A 17,541-nucleotide genomic window follows, 5' to 3' on the forward strand; every position below is an offset into this window, starting at 1 on the left:
GATTTTCAGAATCTCAGGGTAAAAAAGCACACCATGTACAAAGAATTAAGAATCAAATAACGTCAAACTTCTAAAGAATGACATTGAAGACAGGAGATCAAAATCTGGGGAAAAAAATATTTTTTTAACTTAGAATTCTATATCAAAACTATGAAGTATGTGAGTGTATGTAAAAACATCTTCATACATCCAGAATCTCAGAGAAATCTACATCCAGTGCAGTTTTCTCAGGAAGTTAAAGGATGTGTTCTACTAAACAAGGAAATTAAATTAAGAAAGAGAAAGACATGAGATTCAAAAAACAGGATCCAGTATAGAAGAGAGGCAAGTAGGAATCCTTCTGCAAGAAAGAGCAACCAATGTGGGTAAATCAAGAGGATGGAAGGCTCCAGGAGAAAAATATAACTGATGCTCCCTGGAGTTGAATGAATCTAAAGGAGATTGACACTTCTGTTGAAGTTAGGGATGTAGTAGTAAATTAGGGAAGCAAAGGTTCTTTTTTTTTTTTTTTTTTTTTTTTTTTTTTTTTTTTTTAGCAAAAGTTCTTTTTAAGAAAAGGCAGGTAACTAAAATACTCTAGCTTAATTCTGAATAATATTTATAATCATAAAAATTTTAACAGCAAATAGTGAACCAAAATTGTTATAATGGGAGCTTTTGGGGAGACAGTGAGAGTGGGGCAATTAAGTAAAAGGTAAATTCTCAACTTTCACAATACTCAGTTTATTAGATTATATTTTAAATTGAAAATTAAGGAAAAACTATAATTAGGTTGTTTAAGTTTGAAGGTAAATATCAGAAGGAATAGCAGAAAGTTAAGTATTTGCCTTTGAATATCAAGAATTTCTAATGGGAAAGTTGCAAGACAGAACTGCTTCATTCTCTTCTATTGTGTTACAGTTCTTTAGACAATGTTAGCTTATTGGCTGTTTTCAGGGACTTTATCCAAATGGTTATAATCCTGGTTCTGCTACTTAGAAACTGTGTAACTGTAGGTAAATTAGTCTATGTCTCCATGCCTCAGTCTCCTTTTCTGTAAAATGGGATGATAAATTGTACCTATTTCATAGGGTTATTTTGAGGATTAAATGAGGCAATAATTCTAAGATGCTTAGAATAGTACTTAGCACATGCACGTGCTCAGTAAATGTTGGCTGTTAGGAATATTACTATTTGACATTTTAAACTGTGCATATGTCTTATTTCAGTAAAAATAAAGCTGTTTTTAAAATAATGTGAAAAAATTAGATCTAACTCTTTAAAAAAATACTGGTTTTGAAAAACTTTGTGATTTAGAAGGATTTTTTTTCTACTTTTATTTTATTTTATTTTATTTTATTTTTTATTTATTATTTATGATAGTCACACAGAGAGAGAGGCAGAGACATAGACAGAGGGAGAAGCAGGCTCCATGCACCGGGAGCCCGATGTGGGATTCAATCCCGGGTCTCCAGGATCGCGCCCTGGGCCAAAGGCAGGCGCTAAACCGCTGCGCCACCCAGGGATCCCTTTTTCTACTTTTAAAGTCTCTAGTTTTTTAAGTCTAGAAATAACTTAAAGAATTTTTATGTTTGTATTACCAATCCTAGTTAATGAAAGTATTGAAGATAAAAATGTTAGCATATAAAACAATTTAGCCTTTTGTGTTTAAGGCATTTGTACAGATAAATTTCACTTTCCAGTTAAATGAATTATAAAATTATGCATACCAAAATTATCTGCTGCTTTTTCATCAGAACCTAATAACATATGTTACTTATTTTTCCTTAGGCCTGCCTAATTTTATATTACAATGGCTTCCTTTAACCTTTTTTTTTAATGTAAATTCACTTGGAATTATTTTATAATTTGCTAAGAAAATTACCTATAGATAACTGAATTTGCCAGTATTCTCACTTACAGAATTATCCTTTTTAATTTGGAAGACAGACGTATAAAATACTGAAATTCTCTGGTACCCATTCTTATTATTTGACCAGATAGCTGCATAAAATGTTTGTAGTTAACAGAACAAAATGAATAAAACTGTGGTGCTAATTACTGGATAAAGGAACTTTTTTTTTTTTTTTTTACAGTTTCCTTTTGTATCATGGCAGGAAAAAGCATCAGAAGTGTTTATGTGCATATGGCTACATATATGTATATGCACTTACTTTTGAAAAGAAACGGTGTTTATAATCTTTAATGATTATCCTTTTGAATGCTTAATAACCCTTTTGGGTATTTAGTTTTTAAAATGAATTTTGCTGGGATACCTGGCTTGCTCAGTTGGTAGACCATGTGACTCTTAATCTCAGGGTCATGAGTTCAAGCTGCAAATCTTGGGCATAGAGGGTACTTAAAAGAAATTTTCTTTTCAGATTCATTGAAACTCAAGGAGAAACAGACTGTAACTTGTCTCATTAGTCTGAATCCCAGAGCTCTCATTTTTTCATCACCTGATATTTTTTGACAGATGATTCTTTTTAGGGCTACATGTGGAATGGTGCATATAAATCTCAATAATTTGTGAGTATTTAAAAATTATTTTGATAGACATTGGCATCATCATTCTTCCCATTAGGAAATGACATTTTACCTCAGAATAACCTCATTTACATTAGGCTATGAATGATAGATTAAGTCTACATGCCTACTAGTATATACTGGATTTTTGTCTAGAAAGAATAATAAACTTGTCCATAAACACTTTGTCCCTTTAGAATCTTACTCATATTTTCTCAGTTTTAAATATGAATAGCAAAAAGTACGGAGCACTCAAACTTTTAATAAGACTACATTCTCCATTAAAAAATTATTTTTATATTCTATGCCATGTATGCCTTTTCTTTTCTAGGCAGGAGTTTGTTGATGCTTATGTGGATTACATATTCAATAAATCAGTGGCTTCCTTGTTTGATGCTTTTCATGCGGGCTTTCATAAGGTCTGTGGAGGAAAGGTCCTTCAGCTCTTCCAGCCAAATGAACTACAAGCAATGGTTATTGGAAACACAAATTATGATTGGAAGGAACTGGAAAAGGTAGGGGAAAACAAATCTATAAAATTGTTTTAATGGAAAGGCAAAAGGAAAATATGGTCTTGTTGATGGAAAATTTGCCCTCTCACTTACTGTTTTCCACTTTACACTATTTATTGCAGTCCTATTTATAGGAAAACACTTTACCCTTCTTACTCCACAATGAATTTTAGTTGTATATGAATTAGATACTAGATTTTTGTATTTGTGGTAGTGATAGTTTTCATTGGAAAAATGTCCTTTATGACAGAGGTCAGATAAAGGTCTCAGCTAAAACTTAAGTTTTCATTCTGCCCAGTCATAGGAAAACCATTATGCAAAGCACACACATTTCTTTAAGGTCATTGGTTTTTGTTTTGTTTTGTTTTGTTTTGTTTTGTTTTGTTTTGTGATTACTCTCAATATTAAATTTTTTAGCAGAAAGTAAATAATCTTCATGATCTTCATTACTAGTGCCTTAGCCAATAAAGGGATCTTTAGGAAGAAGATTGGGAATTTTTAAACAACTTTTTTCTTTTCCTTCTTCTCTGTACAAAGAACTCTCAGGTATTTCCTCAGATAAACATTGAATAAAAAGTGCTAGGTTAAAAAAAAAAAAAAAAAAGTGCTAGGTTAAAAAAAAAAAAAAAAAAGTGCTAGGTTAGATCAGCTTTGAGAAAGATGTATGCAAGTTTGATTGATAACTTTGTATCAATCAAACTTTGTTATCAAAGATAACATCTTTGTAATCTAGCAATCTCTGATAGATTTTTTTGCATTAATAGTTGGATACAAAGCATTGGGAACTTTCATACATTGCTGGTGGAAATACAAATGGTATGGCCACTTTGGAACAGTTTGACATTTTCTTATAAAGTTAAATATGTACTTACTACATGACCTAGCAGTTCCACTCTAAGATTAAGTCATATTCACACAAAAATCTGTAAACAAGGGGATATGGGGCATTACTGTTTAATTAGAGTTCAGAGTTTGAGTTTAGCTGAATGAAGAATTCTGGAGCTGGATGGTAGTGATGGTTGCATAATGGTGTGAAGTGATTTAATGCCACCAAACTGTACATTTAAAAAGAGTTTAAGATGGTAAACTTTGTTACAGGTATTTTACCACAATTTTTTTAAATTTTGTTTTTAAAAATCTGCAAACATGTCAAAAAGTAGAAACAACCCATATGTCCTTCAGTGAGTGAATGGATAAACCAACCTAGGGTATATCCATACAGTAGAATACTACTGAGCAATAAAAAGGAATACACTAATGATATATACAGCAACAGGGATGACTCTTAGAGTCCTGTGTAGTGTGAGGAAGCCAATCTCAAAGGGTTATATACTTTACAATTCCATGTATAGGACTTTTTGAAAAGACTAGGGATGGAGGGACTTTGTGACAGCAGAGGGTAACACAAGAGAGTTCTTTGGGGTGATGGAAGTGTTCAGTATCCTGATGTGGTAGGTATACAAGTCTGTACATGTGCTTAAAAGTCCTAGAACCAGAAAAAGCCAATTTTACTGTGTAATAATTTAAGGAATACACTTTTTAATTTAAATAATTATGACTTCTGGTTGAACATACTAGAATAAACACGTTTATCTCTCTTCCTTTCCAAAATCTCACTAGAATGACAATAAAGGAATAAAAATAGAAATAGAGAGGGACGCCTGGGTGTCTCAGTGGTTGAGCGCCTACCTTCGGCCGAGGGCGTGATCTTGGAGTCCCAGGATCGAGTCCTGCATCAGGCTTCCTACATGGAGCCTGCTTCTCCCTCTGCCTTTCTCTCTCTCTCTCTCTCTCTCTCGAATAAATAAATGAAGTCTTTTAAATATATATTTATAAATATTTCTAAATATAAATATTTCTAAATATAGTCTAAAAATATTATTAACCAAGGGAAAAAATAATTTTGGAAGACAGAAAATGCATGGGTAAGTTGATGAATGATTAAAGCAAAGAAAATGGAATTCTAAGCCTCCTGAGAGGGTTTTTAAGAGACAGCCCATTTCACACCCTGAAATTTCTAAAAGGGTCAGGAATTGGTACATTGTGTTGCTGTAGTGGCAGTATGCTTGGTTAGGTTAAAAGCAATAGAATTACTTCAGAGCTAATTTAAGAGATTGCTAGATTCCTCAGGTTCTCTCTCTGACCCGGCAAAGGACAACTCTAGGGAGAGCCACAGAATCTGGGAAAGCTGATAGGCAAGCTTAAATCCTTCAGGAAGGAAATTGAAGATTTCTTTTTTGGGGCTAAATTGATCTGCTAAAGAGAAGAAAGCTGTACTGACTTTAAGGAGACCCAGTGGAAATGGATTCCACCTCCAATCACCCTAAAATGAAAAAGATACAATGGCTTCTCATCACACTTTACATCCTACACAGTTTGTCCTTTTAGCCTCCTCTCCTGTCATTCTTCTCACTTAAACTACTTCAGCCTTAATGGCCTCTTTGCAGAGCCAGTCTTGGGGCCTTTCTATTTGCTATTCCCTGTGCTTGGAACTCTTTTCACCTTGATAATTCCAAAAGAGTTCTTTCTCTTACTTCCTTTGTCTTTATACCTTCTCAGAGACCTTTAATGGCTAACTTACCTAAAATTGAGTGTGCATATACACCCACACCCATACCCTGTCTCCCTTCCCTGCTTTATTTTCTCTTTGAATTTGACTTGTCTTTTACCATCTGTGGCTCCTTCCCCAACTACATTGTAAGCGCCATGAAGGTAGGATTTTGTCTCTTTGTTCACTACTGTATTCCCAGAGCACAGAAGAGCACTCAGTAAGTACTTAAAACCTCACTTGATGGAAATATTCAGTAAGATGGTTTAGTTAGTTAGTGTACTTAGTATGTTTGGTTTCTTCCCTTGTATATGTGATTCATTTTAATTTCAGTAATTATGATTTGTGATTTTAAATGCTTTCTTTCATCAGGACTGTGTACATATTTCCCCAGAAGCATTTAGAAGTTTTTTTAAAAAAGGAAAAAAACTTTAGCCATCCTTCTTTCATTCCCTACTAAACATGCTCACAGACTATAATTCATATTCATTAATCCATTAACTGGTTGCTAGAATTTCAGCCATTTTCTCCAAACCTGTTTACAAATAAATAGCAAATATTTTGTAGATTTTAAGAGATCAGTTATTGAGATAATCATGGCTACAAATAGCCCAAAATTTAAGAAGGACATTAGCAGCAAATACTTATTGAGCCCCTACAGATACTTAGTAACATGCAAGACATTAGAGAGACATCAATAAATAAGATTGAAATGTGATTTTTGCCCTGTAATATGGTAGACATGAAATAATTTAACTCTGATGAGGGCAGCCCCGGTGGCTCTGCGGTTTAGCGCCGCCTTCAGCCCGGGGCGTGATCCTGGAGACCTGGGATCGAGTCCCACATCAGGCTTCCTGCATGGAGCCTGCTTCTCCCTCTGCCTGTGTCTCTGCCTCTCTCTCTCCTTCTGTGTCTCTCACAAATAAATAACCTTAAAAAAAAACAAACTCTGATGAATACAAAGGAAGAGTGTTCAGTGAATAGTATATAAAGAGGAACTTATACACATATCTGGGAAAGCCTCTGAGTAGACGGTAGTCTCTTCAGGGTAAGTAAGGACTTTGTTCACTACAGTTTCCCCAAGGGCTCCAGATTTTGACTAAAACTCTGTTGAATGAATCATGAGTGACATTTAACCTGAGTCCTAAAGGATAAGTAGAAATTAGCCTGATGAACAAAGCAAGAAGGAGGATGGATGTATCTAAAATAGGTCTAGGTTGAGGGAACAGTGTGTCCAAAGGCCCTAATGCTGGAAGGTTCTTGTTAAGAACTAAAAGTTAAGGCCAGCTGTGGCTGGATTTTATTTTATAAAGATTTTTTATTTATTAGACCGAGCAGGAGCGAGGGTTGGGGAGCAGAGAGAGAGGGAGAAACAGGCTCCCCACTGAGCTAGAATCCTGATGCAGCTCGACCCCAGGCACCCCAGTGGCTGAATTTTAGAGAGCACTTTACAGTTTAAGATTTACTAATGTGCTTCTCTCTACCACAACTTTTCTCTTAATGCTAGTATATTTTTAAAAGAGAAGTACCCTAGCTCCATTGCTGCAGAGTACCCCAAAGTTTAGTGGCTTAAGGGACACCTGGTGGCTCAGTGGTTGAGCATCTGCCTTCAGCTCAGGGCATGATCCCAGGGTCTGGGGATCCAGTCCTGCATCAGGTTCCCTAGAGGAACCCTGCTTCTCCCTCTGCCTATGTCTCTGCCTCTCTGTCTGTCATGAAATTTAAAAAAAAAAAAAAAGTGTAATGTTTTAAAAAATTCAATGGCTTAAAAGTAGCAGTGAACATTTATTTTCTCGCTTTCTTTGAGTTAGAATTTCAGGAAGGCTTTAGCTGGGTGCTTTTAACTTAGCAACTTAGCAGTCTCTCATGAGGTTGCAGTCAAGATACTGATTGGTGCTTTAGTCATCAGAAGGCTTGATTAAGGATAGATTCCCTTTCAGGATGGCTCACTCACAAGATTATTGACTAAAAGCCTAGTGTCTCACCACAAAGATCCCTCCATAGGGCTCTATAATTGTCCTCTTGAAATAGCACCAGGCTTTCCCCAGAGTGAATGGTCAAAAAGAGGTTGAAGCCACAGAGTGTTTTATGATTTAGCCTCAGAAGTCATGTATTTCTCCTACCCACAGTATCTTAATGATTACATAGTCAGGCCTATACACTGTGGGAGGGGCTACACAAGGCCATGAATAGCAAGCAGGAGACAGATCATTCAGGGCCATTGTAGACACTTGACTACCAAGAAAATCTGTCAGATACAAGACAAAACTAACATCACTTAATATTAATGAAAGATTATGTTGTTTTAGAATACAGAATACAAAGGGGAGTATTGGGCAGAGCATCCAACGATAAAAATTTTTTGGGAAGTATTTCATGAATTACCATTGGAAAAGAAAAAACAATTTCTGTGTAAGTATTTCTAACTGTACTTTGTTTTATGGGAAATTGAATTAACTATTAAACTTATTTTCATAGGAGATTAATTGATTCAGTTTGTTGGATAAGGTTCTTTCCTTATAGTATTATTCCAAGGTACTGTTGTTAATTTTCAGTTTGAGTAAATTTTTGATTTGCGTTATTGTGTTTTGTTTTGAAAGCTACATTCAATTTGCCTCAAATAAAATTGGTTCTTTCAAATGAAAACAAACTGTAACACTGATTACAATCAACTGGGGTTGTAATTCCTTGTAGAATTTCTAAAAAGATCTTTAGAGGATAGCTTTTTTCCTTTTTTTTCTTTTGGCTTCCACATCAAAACTTTGGGAATTTCTGTAGAAAATAGAACTTTTTCTAGGACTTAGTACTTATGTATATCCTAATTTCTATGTCTTTCATCTGTCAGATGTGGGTTCTAATTGAAATAACACTCCCTGTGTTTGTGGGGTTTTTTTACTTAAATTTTGTTAGTTAACGTACAGCTCAATATTGGTTTCGAGAGTAGAACTCAGTGCTTCATCACTTACATACAATTCTCGGTGTTCATCAAAATAAGTGCCCTCCTCAATACCCATCACCCACTTAGCCCATCCCTTACCCGCTTCCCTTCCAACCCTCAGTTCTCTATTATTAAGAGTCACTTAGGGCTTGTTTTCCTCTCTCCTTTTTCTTTCCCCCTTGCCCATATATTCATCTGTTTTCTTTCCTAAATTCCACATATGAGATCATGTGGTTTGTCATTCTCTGACTTATTTCGCTTAACATAATACTCTCTAGCTCCATGCATGTCTTTGAAAGTAAGATTTCATTTTTTAAAATGGCTGAATAATATTCCATTGTGTGTATACACCACATCTTTATCCATTCATCAGGAAATGACACTCCCTTTGGTATTCCTGCATCGCCAAGAATCTTTTGGTCAATCCCTTTTTGACAGTTGAAATGTGAATCTTAGTTAGATTATTTTGTATATTCTAAGAATGACACGTCATTCAAGTGATTTGAGTTTTGGCTGTCCATTATAAATTTTTGTTCAGAAATGCCCAAAAAAACATTAAAAAGGGAATAATAATCAAACCTACATTTTATATTTGATATATAGACTAAATGGCTATTCCCAAAAGAATGGCTCTCAAATGTTTTGTCAAGAATAATAGTCATTTATTCATCAAACATTTTTTAAGTGCTAACATTAAGATTACACTTTTAAAGAAAAAATATTGTATGGATGCATAATTAGTATGTCTCAAATCATGCTTCCATAAATCTGGTTAGGCTTCCACATTACATGTTAATGTAGGGATGCCTGGATGGTACAGTGGTTGAGTGTTGCCTCTGGCTTCAGGGCTTGATCCCAGGGTCCTGGGATCTGGTCCTGCATCAGGCTCCCCCCCTGGGAGCCTGCTTCTCCTTTTGCCTGCCTCTCTGCCTCCTGTGTCTCATGAATAAATAAAATCTTTTTAAAACAAAAATTAATGTAAAGGTTTGCCATGGTGATAGTACTAAGTACCTTGGTACTCCACATTGTTTTGATAAAAGTGGTTGGCTGAATGATTTTTTTTTCTTGGTAGTATTTTTGACAGGTAGTGATCGAATACCTATTCTTGGTATGAAGAGTCTAAAACTAGTCATCCAGTCAACAGGAGGTGGCGAGGAATATCTCCCAGTTTCCCATACCTGTTTTAATCTTCTGGATCTTCCAAAATACACCGAAAAAGAAACTCTACGCTCTAAGCTGATTCAAGCAATTGATCATAATGAAGGCTTCAGTTTAATATAACTTTGGAAATAACTAATCAGTTTATTGCAAAAGCATTAAACTAATTATTTGTGTTTTTCTTGTGGTGATGAATTCAGCAAGGTGACAGAGGTACTTATTATAATAATTCTTACTTGCAAAATGTTCAATGCTATGAGTATTCATGAAAGCCAAAAAATATAAAAGGAAAATGAACAAACAATATGTTAATATTAGACTTAATGTACAGAACCATGGATTTTTTTTTTTGCCATCTTCCAATAAACATACAAGTATTGTGAATACATTGAAGTTTTACTAACATGAATTTTAAGAGTTTGCATATTTCACAAATGATCTGGTGTGTGAATGCATGGAAATGTTGCTTAATTTTCAATCACTGAGTGAAAAACCTTTATCTTTGGCCTGCAATAGTCATTCAATTATTTTTTCATTTTGTAAATAATGTTAAGTTTTGTAATAAAATAGTTATGTTCTGATACCAGTACAGTTTCTATGGTTGTAATTGAACTGAGCTGACATTTAAAAGGTTTAATAATTATGATTAAATCTTATTGAGAATCTATAAAAGGAAAAAATTAGCATGATGAAACACAGTTTTTGCTTTTTTACTAGAATAAATATCCTTGTGCAAATCTAAATTACAGATAGGAATTATCTAAATAACGTGTAGTTCTTTGCTTTTGTGAACCTGGAGATGCTACTGATAAATGGGAGATTATCAGAAAGATTAATATTTAGTACTGGAAAAAAGTCCTATAGCTGCCAAGAATAGAAACTGGCTACTAGGAGAACCAACTGCTGGCTTATAGCTTCCAAAAACTACTGATGCTGCAGGTTGGTATTTATTTCAGAATTTTCAGTGCTTTAGAATTATTTCCTTGAATTTTTAGAAACAAATCTTATTAACATGATTTTTATGGTGCTGATGCTTAGTTATCTCTTGTGATGAACTGTAACAGTGAGTTGATGCAACACATGTGACTTTCTGCTATAATGCAAATATTTATTTTTTAAATTTATTTTTTAAAATGCCGTGAAATGTTTAAGTAATAAAGATTTATTGGTTTAATATTTAACCTTTCAGTGGTTCTCATAGAAAATTCCAGATTCCTCAATGTCTCAGGGAAAGGTCTTTTAAATTTTGGATTATTTCTGTTCCCACACAGAATTTGTTTTACAGAGGTCTCCAATTTTCTTAGCTATATTCCAGAATCCATACTCCTCTGAAAATAGTTTGCATATCTCATTTTGCAGCAAAACCTGAATTGTTGAGGCTTTTATATTATATGGGACGATTTGTACTTTTTACTGTGGTATTACTAGGTTTGCTTTACTTAGTGTTTGAGCTTAGGTGCTCCTCAGACTTGGTAGAGCGCTTTAAAAATTTCATTAACATTCAGGAGCAGCCCAGGTGGCCCAGTGGTTTAGCACCACCTTCAGCCCAGGATGTGATCCTAGAGACCCCAGATTGAGGCCCACGTCAGGCTCCTTGCATGGAACCTGCTTCTCCCTCTGCCTGTGTCTCTGCCTCTCTGTGTGTCTCTCATGAATAAATAAAAATCTTTAAAAAAAAAAAATAAATTTTTAAAAATAAAAATTTCATAAACATTCATAATCCCAAAATGCAAATGAGCCCAAGGTTTTTGGAGAAGGGATTTTGGACCTATACTTTTCAATTTAACTTAAGAACTCCCAGTAGTAAGCCATAGGTTTTGCTATTTCCATCTTCATAAAGATGGAAGCCCGTAACAGTATTCTCACATATGATAATTGAGCACAAAGTAACAGTCTCCCTCTGAAAACTCATTTTTTTATACTGTTTCCCTGTGCATCCATTTCTTGAGGGTAGTGATTGTTCACATTGAAAACACATGAATGTATATGTGTCATATGATTTTTCTCTTTAGTAATCTCTATGCTTATGTAGCTGATCTGTGAAATAGCCACTTTGGATTAATACAGATGGATTTCATTGAACAAATATTTTAACAAGAACCTGGCTTCTTATCCAGAAGCACAACAGTACAAGGCTTAATTTAGGTAAGTCTGATACTCTTCTCCTCCCTCTGTTGCTGCAGACATACAGTAAGTAGCATTAATAAGGAGATTAATGGTGGAAAACTAAAATACCATTTAAGAGTGTTCAAGTTATTTCCTTTAAAAAATAGCAAGAGGGGTGCCTGGGTGGCCCAGTTTCAAGTCTTGATCTCAGGGTCTCGAGTTCCAGCTCTGCAGTGGACTCCACAATGGGTGTGGAGCCTAGTTTAAAAAATAGCATATATATATATATATATATATATATATCTTGAGCTTAGTAGATTAAAAGGTAAGCAAATACTGAGTTCACTAAATTGTAAGGACTATAATGGAGTTGACTGTAAACGAGAAAATATCTGGCTTCCATTCAGATCTAGTAAGAGCGATTATGTGTTTGTAGCTCCTGGATTCAGTTAAGTCCTGGCTTTTCTTAACATTTGGTTTTTACCGCATTTAGTTTAACAAGTCTTCTAAGTATAATAGGGCAGTTTTGCCTTGAAGAGCGAATGGCAAGCTGAGAGCAAGGGCAGATAGATGTTCCTGTTCACAGCCACTTCCCAACTCCCCATTTTCTTTTGCACTTTAGCCATCCATACTCCTTATGGAGGTTTACACTAAGGAATTCACCCTATTTCAGTAGCTATTCTTGCCAGTGTTTGCTAATTGGTGAACTACTTCTAGAGACGAATGGAGAGTAGTCTGTTTCCTGTTAAGTCTACCTTCCTGTGAGGCCAGCTGCCCCCCCTCCCCCCCCCCAATGGAATGTTACATGCAGAAGGGAACTCCTGTTTATTTTTTTTTCCTTTCTCAACCCTTGCTATACCTTTGAATCCCCTGGAAATACCTTTTTTAAAAACTATGCACAGGTCTCCTTACGCTAATTAAATGTTCTAAGGGGTGATGCCCAGGCAACTATGGTTGAGGGTAGGAGAGGTCATTAGACTATTTCTCTGTATTTCTGGAAACATCCTAGCTTAAGACTTTAGACTTTCTTCATTTCTGAGGAGAGCTTATGGTGTGCATACTACACACACTCCCCTTCGAGGTTACAAGTCTAGTTTAGACTTCTTTCAAATAAAAATTAAGAACAAATAATACTTAACTACTTAAAATGACCATCACCACCTTTCAAGGTATAAACTGCCTTCCCATTTTGTGCATATAGCGAATGAAGTCACTGTTCCTTATTTTTATATCTGAGGACGAGATTTTAAAGGTAGTTCTAGTGATAACCGGACATACCAGGGCAGAGTACTACTTTAAAATTCACTTCAAAAGTTCACTGGTGGGCAGCCCCGGTGGCGCAGCGGTTTGGCGCTGCCTGCAGCCCAGATTGTGATCCTGGAGACCTGGGATGGAGTCCCACATCTGGTTCCCTGCATGGAGCCTGCTTCTCCCTCTGCCTGTGTCTCTGCCTCTCTGTCTCATGACTAAATAAATAAAATCTTTAAAAAAAAAAAAAAAAAAGTTCACTGGTGAGGAAGGCAAGAGTCCTGAGATAAGGAAACTGCCAGTCAAGGTTTTATTCATTACATATACTTTCAAAGGGGCATGTCCCTAGCTGTTTTAACAGTACGTTGTCACTCAAGAACTTGATGGACTAAGGATGCAGATCAGCCTTGAAAACTTCATACCAAATGTGGTCTCCATTTTTTTGTCCACACCTTCCTGTGTATTAAAAAACTTGTCTTATCCATGAAGCATTAGACTTTCACAGCTTTTATAGCACATAAACTCGAGTTCACTACGATTCCACTATACTTGTCTCCCCAATCCCAAAGTGCTAAGCCTATGTCCGGTCTTTCATATGTCAAGTTTCGGGCCTTGCCTTGCCTCTCACCTAACAAAGGCTCTTGGGGCTTGAGATTGAAATATTAGTTTTGAAACTTTTGGGAAGGACACAACTCCTACAATCAGCAGTATCAGTGTTTGCTTATTATTCTGGTTAGACTCATAAGTAGAATGAAAAAATGTGAGAAGAAAGCATCTTAATATGGCCCTCAAAGCTGTACAAATTCTCTTTAAAATTTTATACCTTGAGCGATGTAATTTAACAGAAAAAAGTCAAATGACAATTTTAATAGACTTTTTAAAACAGTGTACAAGTATAAAACACTGGTTTTGTATTTCAAAAGTTGGAGGAAGATATCCAGTCATTAAACAGTCTACAAAACATATGCCAGTAGATTACATAAAAGACTATGTACAATATAAAAAGAGCTGAAAACAGTCTTCACTGTAAAAATAATTTAAAACAAATTTTTCAATTTAAAATATCATCTATAGCACAAACACACATCATGCAAATGGAAAACTAAATATACTGCATTCTTTAGTGTAGCCAAATAAATTCAGATTGAAACATCTTTTAAGTAGGGAAATAATGGCCATTCAATAAAATTTTTCTCTCTGGCAGTAATGGTCCTGGCTGGATATTTTATCCTTAAAGAACAGCTATATTTCAAACCCTTTTTTAAAACTGTAATAAATACTAAAGCAACATTAGGAAGAATACTTTATAATGTGGGAGTAATGTGGGTGAAGGTGTGGAAAATAAATTGCTCTGTGCAATTTTATAAAGTATGAACTTTTTTTGAAAGGCTAAGAAGCTTCTGCAGCTGAAAAAGTTTGATCTCTAGTTTTAAGGCAGGCTAAGCTTTTAAATAAAGATGTTATAGGAACTAGTTTCATTTATTAACTATTCTATTAAAAGTTATTACCATGTTCATCTTCATAATACCAGGCTAGCAGTTTGATGTCTATTACACAAATCCTCCCAACAGGAGACATGTACTTACTGGCTGAGTTATAATTAACATCTCAGTACTTTGGAACCATAATCAGTGGCCTGTTGCTCTCCTCATTAATGGAAAAGAAAAGCAGCGGTCCAAAATATTACACTCTCCCCAGATGAAGTACCATTATTATAGATTCATAAAGGCTTTGCATATTCACATATGGGCAGTTTAATACTTGTGGGAAAGAAGCAATGCAAGCTCTACCACAGTGATAGGTATTTAAACAAGGGCAAATATTCTTGAAACTAAGGGGTACCCAGGCAGGGACTATTGTTTCTAAAGCAATTGAAACATTTCCAAAGCATTTATTTTTTTTCAGCTTAGTTTTAGGAGCCAATATAGACATTACTACATGTCCACAGGAAGTACAAAAGCCATCTTCAACAATACAGTATTCCTGAAACTCTTAGCACCAAGTCTTACTTTAAAAAGCAAGGACAACTGAGTGCTCTCCCACATATTGTTGACTTCCCTCTATACATACTGCATGTCATGAAATTTTTAAAAAGTTAGCTGCCACAAGTTTTGGAAAATGCCAGTGTTTAAAAATAGGTAATTGTGTGCTAATAAAGAATCAAAAGTTTAGCAGAACAGACATTTAAGGAGTTCAAACCATTCAATGTTACAAAGAAAAGTGTGAAAATACCATTCTTTGGTCTAGATAAGCTGTTCCCTTTACATTAATTTAACATTCCAATGGCTTTTTGAAAACTTTAAAATGTTGAAATTCACTAGGCAAGAACAAAATTATATATACATATGGATGTATCATACAAATGAACCTTTAAAAGAAAGTCTTGACCAACATGTGATTAAAGATACTTAGTACCCTTCTTTTAAAAAAAGTTAGTGTTGAGTGTACAAGTACAGAAATAAGAAGTTAAAAATTATCCATGAAAAAACAATCTATTTTACCAGTCTATAAATATTACACCTTTCTGGTTTCCTTGCTCTGTTGAATTCACAAGTAAACATTCATTTTGACATGCTGAAATTCCTAATGCTGGTGGAACAATTCCTGTACCTGGACAATTATTACATTATGATTTATTTGATGGATAGTTAGTATCTGTTGCTTCCTGTTTCATGGATATAGCTTCATTGACTGCCTCTTGATCACCTCCATCAATTCCAAATCCAGTTCCTCCAGCTCTCTCATTGACATCAGCTTCATCTTCCAAACCATTGTAAAATTCTTCAATCTCACTTTCATCCTCCAAGTGTTCTTCTAAACTTGGACTCTGGCAGGTTCCACTATCACTGTTACTGCCACAAGAACTAGAGGATAAGACGTCATCTTCAGAGTCTGAATATACCTCAGCGCCATGGAAAATGTAACGATTTGGTGGTAAAAAGAGATACTGGTTACCTGAAATACAGTAATAAAAGTGAAATGGTAAGTTACTCCCAGTTTTTTAAGACAGTCTGATTATAGGTTCCAGCTCTGCCTTTTAAACCTGAGCATCATTACAAGGGGGCTTGTTACTGTAGCGTTCTTCAAAAACAAGCTGCTAAGTGCTCACTCCTAGCTGCAAATCTTAGTTCTGCCACCAACCAGCTTTATAAACTTGGGGAATTAAGCTCTATGCCTCAATTTCCTCATCTGGAAAAGTAAAGAACTATGTTCAATGAAGGGTTACTTAATCAAGTCCTCTAAACAGATCTTATGACCTAAAATATCAAGGCCGGCCTACATTACTCCATTCATGTTCACTGAATAGAACTTCTCTAATGCCTGTATTCTATCTTCAAGACACCTTTCGTTATTTTTATTTAACTTCATGAACCTAGAATTAAAAGGTTTGATTCCATAATCAAATTCCTTCACCACCTATTTAAACGTGTAGTTTGCAGCAATGGCATCACAGGAAAAGTTAGACTCTCAGTATGAGAAACACTACTGATCTAGCATTGGATGTTAAACTCCAATTCCCTCTCAAATTTGCATTCACAGTTTAAGATGTGACCTTTGTTGGTAAGGACAATTCTCTCTTCCCTAAGCTATGGGTCCAGGTTAACAGCACCTGTTAGTAGGAACTTTAAATATTAATGGTGAGGGCAGCCCAGTGGCTCAGCGGTTTAGCACCACCTTCAGCCCAGGGCGTGATCCTGGAGACCCAGACTGAGTCCCGCAGCACGCTCCCTGCATGGAGCCTGCTTCTCCCTCTGCCTGTGTCTCTGCCTGTGTCTCTGCCTCTGTGTGTGTTTCATGAATAAATAAAATCTTTTAAAAATAAATATATTAATGGTGAAATGTTTTCTACCTTTGAATTCATAAGAAAGAGTAACTTCTAACTCATCTGTTTCTTATAATAAATGTCATATTTATTGCACCATATGCCAGAAGGATTCACAAAAGCCTGGCTGCTAATAATTGATCTGAAGTAGATCTTATCTGAAGATATACCTAGGTTTCTCTTTAAAATGGCTTTCAAACTGTAAGATCATGACCCAGGTTCTCACTTTACAACAACCTAATATGGGTGTATAAAAATTCTGATATGAATCCACAAAATTGATTTCACATTCCACTTCATCACAAATTACAGTGTGAAAACCACGTTTCCTTCTATTTTCAAAGAATACACAGTACTCTTCAGTTTTCTAAGCTAAATATTAATTTCTATGATTGGATGAGAGTACCTGTATTCTAGCTGCTAACAGAAAAACCTATCTGGAATTTCTTAACATCATTCTTTTAAGGGTCCTTGCACATGACTGTGTCCACTTTTCTATAGTTTTTGGCCCATGCTTCTTCTATTTTTTTTTTAGTTTTTTTTTTTTTTAATTTTTATTTATTTATGATAGAGAGAAAGAGAGGCAGAGACATAGGCAGAGGGAGAAGCAGGCTCCATGCGCCGGGAGCCCGACGTGGGTTTCGATCCCGGGTCTCCAGGATCGCGTCCTGGGCCAAAGGCAGGCGCCAAACCGCTGCACCAC

The 17,541-nt window shown here is 35.5% G+C and overlaps 2 protein-coding genes across 5 annotated transcripts in view; one reads left to right on the forward strand and one right to left on the reverse strand.

The window, feature by feature from the left end:
• HERC4 (HECT and RLD domain containing E3 ubiquitin protein ligase 4) overlaps positions 1-10,247 on the forward strand; it is a 133,816-nt gene extending 123,569 nt beyond the window's left edge. For all 3 annotated transcript variants that reach the window (XM_041747160.1, XM_041747161.1, XM_041747162.1), the window contains 3 exons: positions 2,837-3,020; positions 7,875-7,977; positions 9,576-10,247. In XM_041747160.1, the coding sequence (XP_041603094.1) occupies positions 2,837-3,020; positions 7,875-7,977; positions 9,576-9,784 (496 nt within the window). In that variant the 3' untranslated portion in view covers positions 9,785-10,247. The remainder of the gene's footprint in view (positions 1-2,836; positions 3,021-7,874; positions 7,978-9,575) is intronic.
• A 3,605-nt stretch (positions 10,248-13,852) lies between these two features.
• SIRT1 (sirtuin 1) overlaps positions 13,853-17,541 on the reverse strand; it is a 31,351-nt gene continuing 27,662 nt past the window's right edge. For both annotated transcript variants that reach the window (XM_041749798.1, XM_041749799.1), the window contains one exon: positions 13,853-15,970. In XM_041749798.1, the coding sequence (XP_041605732.1) occupies positions 15,642-15,970 (329 nt within the window). In that variant the 3' untranslated portion in view covers positions 13,853-15,641. The remainder of the gene's footprint in view (positions 15,971-17,541) is intronic.

Source organism: Vulpes lagopus, chromosome 3, assembly GCF_018345385.1.
Source record: "Vulpes lagopus strain Blue_001 chromosome 3, ASM1834538v1, whole genome shotgun sequence".
Lineage (NCBI taxonomy): Eukaryota > Metazoa > Chordata > Mammalia > Carnivora > Canidae > Vulpes > Vulpes lagopus.